The 13,243-nt window shown below is 44.0% G+C and overlaps 1 protein-coding gene across 1 annotated transcript in view; it reads left to right on the top strand.

The window, feature by feature from the left end:
* Positions 1-13,243, top strand: part of LOC142560740 (transforming growth factor-beta receptor-associated protein 1 homolog) — a 53,496-nt gene that overhangs the window by 21,291 nt on the left and 18,962 nt on the right. Inside the window, exons 8-14 of the mRNA XM_075673042.1 lie at positions 391-551; positions 2,603-2,735; positions 3,115-3,210; positions 5,067-5,171; positions 6,037-6,222; positions 8,033-8,235; positions 12,081-12,149. Coding sequence (XP_075529157.1) covers positions 391-551; positions 2,603-2,735; positions 3,115-3,210; positions 5,067-5,171; positions 6,037-6,222; positions 8,033-8,235; positions 12,081-12,149 — 953 coding nt within the window. The remainder of the gene's footprint in view (positions 1-390; positions 552-2,602; positions 2,736-3,114; positions 3,211-5,066; positions 5,172-6,036; positions 6,223-8,032; positions 8,236-12,080; positions 12,150-13,243) is intronic.

Raw genomic sequence — 13,243 nt, 5'->3', positions numbered from 1 at the left:
CAAACAATTGCGTAAAGTAATGACAACAGCAAAGTTGCCTTGATGGGTCGTGTGCACTTCAGCACGGGACTGGAGTTGCACTAAGCGGCTGCTATCACGCGTTGCATGCAACCAGGAGGCTGGTGCTGATGGAGTAGCGAATGTTTCAAGTAATCGATTACTTGAGAGGCAATCTCCCTTTAGTCACTTGACCATAAGCAGTTCCAGCATCATGTGAGCAGTTCCCGCAAGTACATGCAGCTGGTGTTTCTTGTCTGTCATTTGAATCTGGGATGAGTTGCGAGATATCTCTTGTCCTGCATATACCTTGCTGTGTCCTGTATCAGGTTTGCGCTTGTTAAGCCTGCAAGTGTGAATCAACTACCCTAGCAATAAATTCTGTTAATCTAGGATGAGTTCCTGCTCAACGGCCCCAGCGACTTGGGCATTTTTGCGTCAAGCTCGGGCGTGTCGCAGCGGCCCCCTCTGCCCTGGAGTTCGACTGTCTCTGCGGTAGCCTACGCCCACCCATACATCGTCTGCCTCTCCGAAGACTACATTACCGTGTACAGGTATGCTTTCCCAGCACCTCAGTTCTTCTTGGGCTGTCCTGTGTTATCCTTGGTACCTGACTGCATTGGAACAGCACGGTGCTCTTGGCAGTGGTATTACTGTGCAATAAGTGTGCAGAGAAGTAAAACTTCAATTTACAGTGGCAGAAGCAACGTCTCAATGACAGAGAAAGGCAAAAATGCTCTTTGATGGAACTTTGGGGGCACCTTAACCCTTTGGGTGCCGGATGTCTTTCTGTAGTGCAACAAATTCAATTTCTCTTTTAGGAACACATTACCAGGCTTTAAATTCAAATGGCATTTATTGGCTATATATTGCTGCACACTTTTAAAATCTGAAATTTTAACAAGAATTAAGACTTGTGGCAATGAATTAGAGTAATTGTTTCTCAGTTAACAAGGCCTCTTAGTTGCGTTCATCGTGCCTTGAAGACACCTCGTAATCAGCATTGAAGTCCTCTGAATCGGAGTTCACCAGAAGTTCTTGAATTTCCGCATCTTTCAAAAAAATGTGCGGGCTTCTTGCGCCGGTCTACCATGTCGGAGAACGATGGACACGAGCAATATCGACAGAGAATAAGCTTTGTCGCACCATGCATCCAATGAAAACAAAACCTACCATGAAATTTTTGTTTTTCCAACTTTTGAATAGATTGAGCAATCAGTCTACAGACGTTTCATGTTCATGAGTTGTCTCAGGCATGCTCAGGAGTGTGCATAGGCAGCCGGACGTGTACATTAGGTACAGCACCACACGAGTGTACTCGGGTACAACACTTGAAGGGTTAAAGAACCTGCAATGGCCATAGTTAATCCAGTGACCTTCACTACGGTATTTCTCATATTCTGTGTTGCTTTCACACGTGCACATATGCCGGAAAAGCACAAAATGCTCCATGCTATATCGCAATGGGAAATGTCGCACTGGCTGTCGTTTAGCTCGCCTACACTAAGACTTCTGGTTGAAGCTATGTCTCGGCAGCAGAGTAAGAGAGAGCAGTTCTTCGTGGAGCAGGCCGATCTAAAATGACTGGTGGAAAATGCAAACCCTGTTATGAATAAGCCAGCTAGGTCCCAATTCTTGTCTTCGAAGCCAAAAATGTGAACTGCAGGTCGGTCATCTTAATTCACCTTATCTATGGTGCATGCCTACGTATTGACGCCGGACGTGTACATTTTGCTGCTGAGTGCGGAATTCTGTTGCCACTGCATTCTTGTGGAGACAATGCCAAAACACTCACGCCGAGCATTCAGTGCACATTAGCTAACCCCATGGGCAGAAACGTGTGAAGTGTCTTGAGATGGTAAGCAGTGCAAAACGGCCAAAAGTCTTTAACAGTGCAAGTTAATTGGCTAGTGGGTTTCACATACGAAGGCAGTAGTGCAGGAAAGACAAGGAAGGGCTTCCTCCTGTGGGTCTTCATTTTCCCTCCTTGTTTATACAAAACCAATGTGGTCAAAACAAATGTTTGATCTCTCTTCTGCAGTGTCTGCCATAGCACTGTTGTGCTTTGGGAACTTAAACCTCATCAATTCAGCTGTTCACACAAACCAACCCTCTTTTGTTTTAATAAAATAAAAAATTGAATGCTTGGCATGAATAGTTTGATAATGATAGCAAAATATAATATTTTTATTTTAATATACTTTTAATCCCTTATTGGTATAATTACAGGCGTGGGAGTAAAATCAAAATACACAAAAATAGCACCAACTATCAAACATAAGTACATGGAATAGAATTTATTATTGCATAAATTTATTTCACAAAGCGTTAACACGAAGGTTGGATAAAGGATATTGGATAAAGAAATAGAAAAAACAGAAAAGAATGAAACTTAAGTAAATATATTGCATAAAGAAATTGAAATAATAGAAATACTGAAAAAATGTGCGTAACCAATTAGAGAAATATGCACACAAGCAATCATGGAAGCAAAAACAAAGCGACACTTATGCTGGTGCTAGCCAGCTTTTTGAACCTGTTCAGCAAACATATTCCTCTTGTTTGCTGAGCCACGGTAAGTTTCCTGTGCCCTTTCTTGCCACAGCATTTTCGACCAGCAGCCCAAGCAGAGGGTCCCCTTTGTCAACGGCACCTTCCTGGACAACTTTGAGGGCAAGCTGCTTCTTGCTGGACAAGACACACTCTTTGTGCTACAACCCGTGCCTTGGGAGGCACAGGTTAGTGTCTGTGCACCTTCAAAGAGTGTATCCAGCCACCTTTTTAAAAGTTGGTATTGTCACTTGACAGGGACATCACATAAAGTGACAAAGCTGGGTTAACCTTAGTTCAACAGACTACTGGTGAACCTCAACATAGCAGACATGGATATAATGAATTATCTGACTTGACAAAGCACTCTGAAATGTTTCTTAGTGATTAGCAGCATGTGACAAATATATGTTCATAACGAATGTCAGGTATAACGAAAGTATCTTCATGTCGAATGTCACTTGGTTATAATAATATTTAGCCTACGAGATGCAGTTTTTCTCTGGAACCAGGCATACAACAGGGTCATGCTAACGCAGGTCTTCTTGTGTGTCTGCACTCACACAGGTGCAAGCACTTCTGGCCGACGAGAAAGTGGAAGAGGCGCTGGAGCTGGCGAAGCACTCCTACAAGACCGGGCTGTCACATGAACAAAACAAGGAGGTTTGTAAAGTACTGTAATCCTGGATAAAGAAAGCACTCCTCCAGGCTATCGGCATGTCTGGCTGCGAGGGCTTTGTAATTCTAGTGCAATGTGTGCAAATAAAATAATCATTGAAAGACGGGGCACAACCTCTTGGTAATATACAAGTGCCATGTTCCTAAATCATTCACTTTGTCGGGTTTGAAAGCTCTTGGCAACAACAACAACAAAAAAAGACAATGCACTAATGCAAACTTATAAAAAGGGCATTTATTGCTGTTTGAATGTAATGATAACAGCTTGCTGGAATACTAATATTAGTTCCTCAACGATACGCACTGCGGAATCAGTTGACCTACTACATAAATATACTAAGTGAATTTTTACTCGGGTCGTTCACAAGTGCAATCTATAAAAGTGAAGTGCTTCCAACCAATTGACAGTCGGGTTGCCGACTATCGAGTAGATGAAGTCCAGACTGGGGGGATGGCTACGACAACCGGCCCTGTCAGTGCCAGGAGCCGCCACTCTGTACTTGCACCAATGTTGCAAAATTTTTTTTTTGTCCTATCATGTTGTGATTTACAACAGGAAAGGTGCATTAGTTGCCTGGCTAACATGCCAACCAGTACAGGTATAGCTATGGTGAAAGGTTAGGGCCTAGAGCAGAAATAGAACCCTGACCAAAACTAAATCATCTTTATGTTTATGACCACGCAACAGAAGACGAAAGCCAAGGATGTGCAACGGAGCTGTCAGGTGTTATAAAAAGGATGTCTGGTTTATTGATTATTATGCAGCAGAGAAAAAACAAAGCTGGGACATTTGTACATCCCAACTGGGTTATGTTGAGACTCTGGACTTTAACTCAAAAGTTGGGACTGTCCCGCTAAATTCAGGACAGTTGGCTTGACAGGGAAAATTGTCATCCACCCAAACGTAGTACGAAGCTACAAAAGAAACATGGTTTTCCTGAGAAAGAAAGTGTTGCAGTTGGGGAAAAATTCGTCCTGGTCTAGGGACCAAACTTAGGGCTAACACCTTTCTGAGGTGGTCATGCTATCATCTGACCTAACCAGGATGCTAGCAGATTCCAGAGCGAGGCCAAATTGATTGTCAACTCGAAGTGCAGGGACGCAGAATATGGCAAATCAGTTCTGCGGAATCCCGCAAGGTGAAGGAAGATTCAGGAAAGGCAAAATTTTCATTCACTTGACTGTAGCATAAAGCCACAAGCAATTATGTTCGTCCGTGCTGGTTCTGCTTTCCGAAACCAGACAGGAAGCCTTCCATGGAAAGTCCACAGAGCGCACTGAGTCCGTGGTCTTCACGCATGCTCGCGTCTCAAGCCCAAGAGGAGAAATCAACTTCCTCCTGTGCTCAAGCTAACCGTGCCATCGAGTTGCACTAGGAGTAGTACTTGCACCACGTCTTGTCATAACTGCTTAACTAAAGCTCCAGCTCCCACTATCAGATATGTCGTGCAGGCAAACCAAACATCATGAGCACTGCTCTATTCAAGAAATAGGGCAATAGCATGCATAAATGTGATTAAGTAGTTCATGAATTGTTATATTATGCAATAAAATATTTTATAGTTGCATGCAAGACGAGTTTAATGCTGATAAAAATTAATGTAGTACATTTCAAGAACTATGGGAACAAGAGTAATCCCTTCAGCTGGCAAGGGAGGGTGCTGAACTCCGTTTACCGAGAGTTTCGTTAAACTTCCTTAACAGAAGGTGACCGTGCGACAAAAGGATTGGCAAGGTATATGGAACTCAAGTGATTATTGTTTATACATGTCCTGGAAGTTTATTTCCCAACCGTGACAATAATCGTATAAAGGATGTGTTTTGTCTCCGTTGCATTCTAGGTGTTGCAGAGGATACAACTGCAGGCGGGTTTCGTCGAGTTCTCCAACTTGCAGTTTGCTGAAGCAGAAGAGCTTTTCCAGGAGGGTGGCCTGGACGTCAGAGAGGTGAGCCACTAACCTTTATTGCTACCAAGGTGCGGTTATTATTTCATGTACAATATTTAGCAATTCAGCATGACTTAACTGAGTTCTGATAATTAATTTGAACTCAGATACCTTTCATTGTTTTTTTTTTCTTCTCCTTTTTGCTATGAACAACAGTTAGGAGAGAGGGAAAGGGTGAATGTATGTTCATCTGTCCATTAGCTTATGCCATTGCGCCAAGTCTTGTGGTATTAGGGTTGTGCTTCGCAGAGCTAGGGGGAATGCAAAGAGGGATGCACACTGGCTTAATGAGGGAAAGGGTTCCAACACAGTTATTATTATTAGGCTTCCACAGATAAAACAATCACCGGGAGCCCACAGGCAATGTGCTCCTTCTGATGGCAGTTGCCTCCAGGAGGGAAAAAATCTAGAGGAAAGAAAATGTATACATGGAAATAGAACAGCGAGTGAGGGACAGTAGGTGAGAGGTAGCAATAGTCTGCTTGGGTGGCGATGTGTGCTGTAAAAAAAAAAAATGCCAGGCAGAAGGTGGTGCCGTTGCAGAAGCTTCAAGAGAAACGGCAGTTCTGAGCTTTGAATTTGGCTCAACGTGTCCATTTGAGGAATTTATTTTATTTAGAAGAATTTATGTAGTAGATACAGTTGGAAGTAGTGACATGACCTACATTGACACGACCTACATTCTCATTGCTCATCCCTCTCGTGAGCAGTGCTGTCACAGTACGCACAAGGATGTTTGAGACGCAGCCTCTTTTGATTCCATGTTGCATTTCACTCGCGTTGAGGCACTTTACCTTTGACAGTGCGGCCAAAGCGGCTGGCTCACGCGCTGTGCTCCTCTTTGCATTCCTTGTGACCGTTGCAGCTCATCAGCCTCTACCCAGAGCTGCTGCCTCCTTCATCAGCGTTCGAGAGGGCATCGCCCAAGCTGCACGACATCGACGACGTGTTGCAGATGTGCGATGGCGACAAGGACAAAGTGGCCAAGTGTCACCACTTCCTGGCTTCCTACTTAGAGACCTCGAGGCAACTTTTTTCCGACTCCAGAATGGTAGGACAAGCACATTGGCTGTACCTTTCGTTTGTCTGTCTGTCTGTCTGTCTGTCTGTCTGTCTGCCTGCGTCCGTCCGTCCGTCCGTCCGTCTGTTTGTTTGTTTGTTTGTTTGTTTGTTTGCTTGTTTGTTTGTTTACACACCATGGTAGTCCAGTGGCTATGGCGTTTTGCTGCTGAGCTTGAGGTCGCATCGTTGAGCCAGGTGGTGGTGGCCGCATTTTCGGTGAGGATGAAATGCAAAAAAACGCTTGTGTACATAGATTTATGTGCATGTTAAAGAACACCAGGTGGGCGAAATTTATTTGGAGCCCCCGTCACAGCATGCCTCATAATGTTCGTGGTTTTTGTGCATAATACCTCAGAATTTCATTTTTTTGTTTAGAATGTCCATTGTTTGTGCATGTTCAGAATACCGAGAAAAGGTTGCATCTCAGTATTTTCAATCAATACCTACGTTGGTGAAGAACTTGGCCAAGAGAAAATGGTCCCTTGCTGTTTGTTGGTAAAATTTATTAAGTGCCTGTACTTGCATTACCATACATTTCTTGAGTCTTGTCTATGACATGCTGTCTAAGCCAATTCATTGCCTTGAATTGGCAGCCTGATGACTAGTGGGTTAGGGTCTCTAGTTTAAATGACCATGTATTCATTTTGGTGACAGCATGCTTGCCATATTTGCATGAATAACACGAGAATTCTTTTCATAGAATTTAAAGAAGCACGTCACCTTGCAGTCGGGTGCACACTCCGAACATTACACAAGGTCTCTCTGCCCTTTCCTCCCGCTGTTTTCCTGTTCTTTCAACGAGCGCTGTAGTATCTCCGACTAAAGTGATATGTGCTGTGGCCCCTGCTTACCGTTTCTATAGACATAAAGTTTCTATTGCGGTAAATAGTGCGAGGACATGGGTGCTGACTGATGTAAGGTTGTGACGAGGCATGTACATGTGGGCTATGCAACTTACTGAACATTCGAACTCGGGTGGCAAGCGTTGTCATACGGCTGCATGATGACTACAGTAAGGGATAAACCTCATATGCGTACAAGGAAGCTTGCTCCTCATACTGTCTTGCATAGCCATGAGAGGAAAGAACTGTCAATGTCACGTGGTAATTTATTGCAGCCTGTCGCAGAGTGTAAACATATACTTTATGCATTTCGCACATATATATACCACTAATATGTTGCAACATTTTACAATATACCCCAAGCAGAGTCTCTTAGTCTTTCCTTTTCCTGTACCAGCCTGTCTTGGAATACTGGGAATCTAGGTTGTGGGTTTGATTCTCGCCAGTGGTGGCTACATTCCAATGGGGCCAAGATGCAACAGCACTCATTTGCCGTGCTTTAGATGCATGTTAAAGAACCCCAGGCAGTCACAATTATTCTGCAGTTCCCGCTACAGTGCCTCTCAATAACCAAGCATGCAACTTTGAAACATTAACATTCGCAATTTAAGAACTGGGCATGTATTCACAAAGCACTTTGTCCGCAAAAGCTGTTTGTATGGGCAATTGCAAACCATTTGTGTTTCTGAACATATCATGAGCAAAGGCTGTTGACCAAGGAGAAACAATTAGATATCAAAGGCCTTGTGTGAATTCGGCCTGCTGCCCTTGTTAGTTAAACTTGAATTTCTGAAAATAAAATTGGCATACCTACCTTTCTTTTTTCCCAGTGTTTTGACGTTTCAAACCAAAGCACTGAACCCTAGCAATGGTGGAGGTAAAGCAGAGCCCTGAAGAATAGCCAGCTAATCATTCACAGTACTGTCAGCTACAGCAGTAGTGTTTGCTTGTTGGCAGGAGGTGAACAGTGCCCTGCTGAAGGTCTACGCTCTGTCCGAGGACGACGAGAAGCTGCTGAGGTTCCTGCAAAGCAACGGCGGCATCTTCTGCGACCTGGCTGACTGCGCGCAGTTCCTCAAGCGTCACGGACGGCCGCATGCAGCCGCTCTCCTGTACCATGCCCACCGAGAGTACGAGAGCAGCCTGCGTCTCTGGGCAAGGTCAGTCAGTATTGCAGTCGAAACTTGGTGCAGTCAATGTCCGGTTTTGTTCGTACTCCCTGGGGGCTACGAAAACCTCTGAAAATATTGGCATTCTGGAAAAAGAGTGTGTGCCTTTTAATGCCCCTGTGGACTTAAATTGCCACAGGCACGTCTGAAGCAGCTCTGATTGCCGGCCAGGTCAATTATTAGGCGTACCAGTGCTTGTACTCTGGCAGGAGATGGTAGCTGCATCAGTGTACAATTAAGCAATGCATAAATGTGTTCTGTGACAGTACCCCTTAGCATTCTTGGCATGATTAATTGCAATACATTGCATATGCTTCACCGCGTAAAATTGCTGTATTGCAGAAAAGCAGGCTTTTGGGAACGGCACTTAGTGCGACGGTTGACCCTTGCTGCACATTCCGCTTTTTGAAGCCATCGGCGAGGATGACAAAGGCAGAGTTGGCACCATCGCTGGAAGTAGCAAATTCTTTCAATTCACAGCACGGAACAGCAGGAAGCTTTGTATCAAACATCGAATCAGCTAGGCCTAGCATTGCCACATTAGTGGCTACAGCTGCTATTGCTGCTTGCACGTCAGCATGCGAAAGTGCTGGTTTGAGGCTGCGAGATAATAAAAATGGCGGCAGTGGTAGCTTCGTTTACTGTCATTTCAGACCTGCAGTCACGGCAAAAAGTGCAGTAAATCAGAAGCCGAAGGGTTTCAGCATACGAAATTTCAGATGTTGTTATGCATTAGCACTATGGGGTACTTGGTGGTGCCGCGAAGGCGTCCGGATTATCAGATATGTCCGAAAAATCAGTTTGTTGGCTGCATAAAGAACATGGATATAACAAATTATCAGATATAATATAGTCGATCTAAAATGTTTATCACTGATATTAGGAGGTAACAATTGTACGTTTACAACGAATGTCAGATTTGTAACGAAGGTGTTTTTATGTCAGATGTCACTTCATTATAATAAGGTTTGACCGTAGTTCCACAAATGGTTGAGCATTGGGAGTGTTAGCACCATAGGAGGGCACTACAAGCTTATACCAGCTACAAGCTCTTGCACAACAAAACTAAGTAACTACGGTTTTTCTGCTTCAGTGTACAATAAATAAAGAACACACCAGACACCATTTTCTATTACCAAAAGCATGCACTAATTACGGTTGATTTACCTTGGAAATTTTGGAAACTTTTGAGTTGGAATAACCTGAATTCTAATATATTGCGTGTCTACCTTCATTGCACTTGTTTCAGGAGAACTTAAAGAAGTCACTTATTAACCCTGTACTGTAGTGGAACTCTTCATCTTGTTAATTTCTCTCAGTGTTGCTCACATTTTTTCTATACTTACATATCGTTATTTTGGTTTGAGACCCTTAAACAATATTGTTGGGTCCCGGAAGAGGCTCGTGTGAATGTCATATAGTAGTACAGGCAGAATTGCAAGTGAAAGTGGTAATGTGAGTTTGCACAGTGTTTGCCTTCTGGCATGGGTTTACAGCCGTATGCTGTGCTGTGAAGCTAAACCAGACGGCAACACTTGTGCCTAAGTGCATGTCACATTGTTGTGAAGCTGCACCATACATAAAAGGGACGCAGTAGTTGAAAATGTTGTCAACAAAACATGTCAAAGAAGTTTGGTTCCGGACCTTTGCCTCGTTCTAATTCTGCATAACTCTACGAAATTAAGAACAGGGATAGTTTCAGAGCAAGGTGTCAAGATAGATGTAACACATGGCAGCCTGTACGCACAGAATTTATAGCAACTAGTGCGTGTTAATAATTGCATAATACCACTGCCCTTCCCTCTCTTTCCCTCCCTCCCTTCCCTTTTTTTTTTGTTCCTTATCCAAGGGCTAGATACAGTTTACTTTTCTTCCTTTCTTTTTCTTTTTTCTTCTTTTTTTTGGCGCTTATGTCACAATTAAGTGTTACCAGCAGTTATGAGACATTAGTCGAGGTTCTGAAAAATCGGGATGTGGTGGTGGGGGTGTGTTGCAGCCATATGCAGGTTTAGCGTGGCGATTGAGGCTGACAATTGCTCCAGCGAAGCATCTCTTGTGGTGTCACTGCTGTATTTACTGCACATCTGGAGAATCATCGTGTCTCAGAAATGTAAGAAGGCACGAAGCTCCTTTGTGGAGCTTCGTGCCTTCATGCCAGAAGAATGGACCCTTCTGGAAACACACTGTGTTGTAGGCACGTATGTGGAAGGCCTTTCTTTTGTAATTTCTAGAGAAGAGCCTCCTCTTCATCATGGTAGTGTGGGCAGTGCCACAGGAAGTACCGTTAAGCCTCGATATAGCGAACTTCAATATACAGAAATTCTCTATGTAACAAAGTATTTGACCTTTTTATAACTTCTTGTCCATAGAAGATCAAGTATTTTGATCCTCAGTACAACTTTGTTGTACTGAGGATCAAAATACTTGATCCTTGATAATGAAGTGTGTTTATAACGAAGTGTGTGATAACGAAGATACTTGATAACGAAGTGTGTTTATACATGATTTTAATATAACGAAATTTTTATGTTGCTGCAAAGGAATACCAAGACAATAAATGGAAACTAATAGAAACTACTGTGGACATAGAGGGTCACATGGTCGAAGCACATGCGGCTGCTTGCAAACACATCTCTCAAATTGTGCAACACTCGACTGAGAGTGACCGCCGAAGTGGAGCAGCGTCATGTTCCACATGAAGTCCAAGTGCGATGAGATCCTATTGCGCCCCGTTCGCTGCATGCTTTAGGTGCGACTGAAAGTGCGCAGGGGTGAGCCGAGAAGGATGGTGGCTTGAGGAACATTGTCTTCTCACGCGAGCAAGGGGAAAGGGGGCGGGGAACAAGCCAGCATGATTGAGCACGAGAGGGTGGGGGAGGAGGGAGTGGGAAGCAGGTTGGTATGCATCCCATTTTCTAGCACAGCCGCCATGGCTGTCAGTGTGGCTGAGCGCATATGCAGCCTGCATTCCCTGTTTTAGAGGTAATGTGCCGTGTGTGCAAGGACTGGGCAAGCTGAGACAGCGTGGCATCGTGCACTGTCTTCCCGCATGTTTAGTGTTCGAGGTTGCGTAATCTTGAGCTTCGGAGTCGTGTTGAAACAAGAAGCTTGACGAAGCATTCGCTCCCTGCGCTACTGGTGCTTTTCATGACGTCCCACTGCGGTCTACACCATCAACCATCGGGGTGGAATGCACGCGAAGGCATGGTTGGCTTGACTACGCACTGCCGATGTGAAAATATTGTCGACACTGCATCAAACCATATCTTTCGTCAGTGACTCTCAAATTCAGCAAAATGATTTTTTTTTCTAATTGAAATTTGCTTTTTCTGATTTTCCGATAATTTGGAAATTTTTTGGCCCCTTTTATGTCCCAAAAATCCATCAGCAACTGTACTTATTCGTGTGAAAGGTTGAATTTCAATATAATAAAATTTACTGACTTTACCGACTTTGTTACATGGAGGTTTAACTGTATTCAATGTCTCCTTTCTCATTTTGTATTAGTACAGAGTGCAGAATGAGTATGTCCCATCCTGAATAACCATGCTGGCAAATAGGCAGATCCTGTCCTTATCCAAAACCATGAACCGCTGCATTTGCGTAAGGGAAGTACAGGTTTGTGGTGCCACTTTCATAATGGGAACAATAGCACGTTAATCAGAGTGATTCTGAACATAGTCTAATTAGAAATTGGGAATAATTGTGCCAGGTGGTATGACAATGCATCTCTCTTAAATACAGTGTTAGGCCTTTACATACAGTTGTCCGATCTTCCACTTCCGCAGACCACGTGTGCCATTGTTAATATTTTTTCTGTTGACTCTACCGTGCAGTATTCTGTCTGGGGAGCTGCAGGACAAAACATTCCCAGGACTTCAATATTATGTTGACTACCTCTCGAGGTGAGTGAGGCTAAATGTGGTGCCTTTCACATTTATGAAAAGGCTTAGGAAGTTTAGAGTTGCTTTTACTCATAATCTGAGTAGCTGACTAGCATGAGCTTGTATTATGACGTTTGGTATTTTCAACAACTGTCTGTTAATAGTGTACACTGGTCAGAGAAAGCAGCAGAAGCGAATGGGCAAGTTTCAACGTGGAGAAAAGAAAACTTGTCGGTGCATGGGTCACGCCTAATTACATATGCACTTTGGGTTGCAGCAGTCTGTGTCAGCTGTAGTGTCTTTATGTTGGGCATATATTCTTGTCCTGCCTCTGCTGAAGCCAGTGATTAGCCAGTAGCAGTGCCTGGTGCACTTCAGCCTTTCAGTGCAAAATTAATGTTTTGGGAAAGCAAGCACAGCTTACAGACTGTCCTCACGGCAAGTTGAGGGACTGTGCTTCACTGCAAACATTTCTCTGCAAAAATTATGCCACAAGATGCATAAATGTGCAGTCGTTTTCTTCATAGGCTGTGTGCCTTCCCTCTGTTGTATTACATGCATTGTGACGCTGTACGAAATAACTTCAGTTTACGTGCTCTTAAAGGGACACTAAAGGTTAATGTTAAGTCAACGTAGACTGTTGAAATACCATCCCAGAAACCACGAGACGCTTGTTTCATGTGAAGAAGAGACTTATTTTAAGAGCAAATGCGTTCTGAAGCATCCGCGTATCTCTAGCGCAGTTCAATTCGCCCACCCTCCGATCGAGGAGTGGTGACGTCATGGTCTCATAGTGATGTTGTGCTGTTGGTGAGTAAAACGGCGCTCGCAGACGGTGCTATGGCTTTTCTGCGCAAAACGCAAACGCGTGGCCTAAAACAGAGCCAAGACAGAGCCGACAACAGCGTGAAAGCGGAACTATGGTGGCTAGCGGAAGGGAAAGCGCGCGACAATAAGCTGGTTCTTTATTTTATGACGCCAAATACGACGCTCGTTGCAATGGACGGCCCTGACAACGACACATTGGCTCACGATGCTGGGCTTGACTTCAGCAATTTAAGCACTGATGAACGTGACCTGCTGCTGAGGGATCGCGCTGCCGGTGTAGTTGCCTA

The sequence above is a fragment of the Dermacentor variabilis genome, chromosome 10 (genome assembly GCF_050947875.1).
Source record: "Dermacentor variabilis isolate Ectoservices chromosome 10, ASM5094787v1, whole genome shotgun sequence".
Classification (NCBI taxonomy): domain Eukaryota; kingdom Metazoa; phylum Arthropoda; class Arachnida; order Ixodida; family Ixodidae; genus Dermacentor; species Dermacentor variabilis.
The sequence above is the reverse complement of the archived record's forward strand: the minus strand, read 5'-3'. Positions and strand labels throughout refer to the sequence as shown.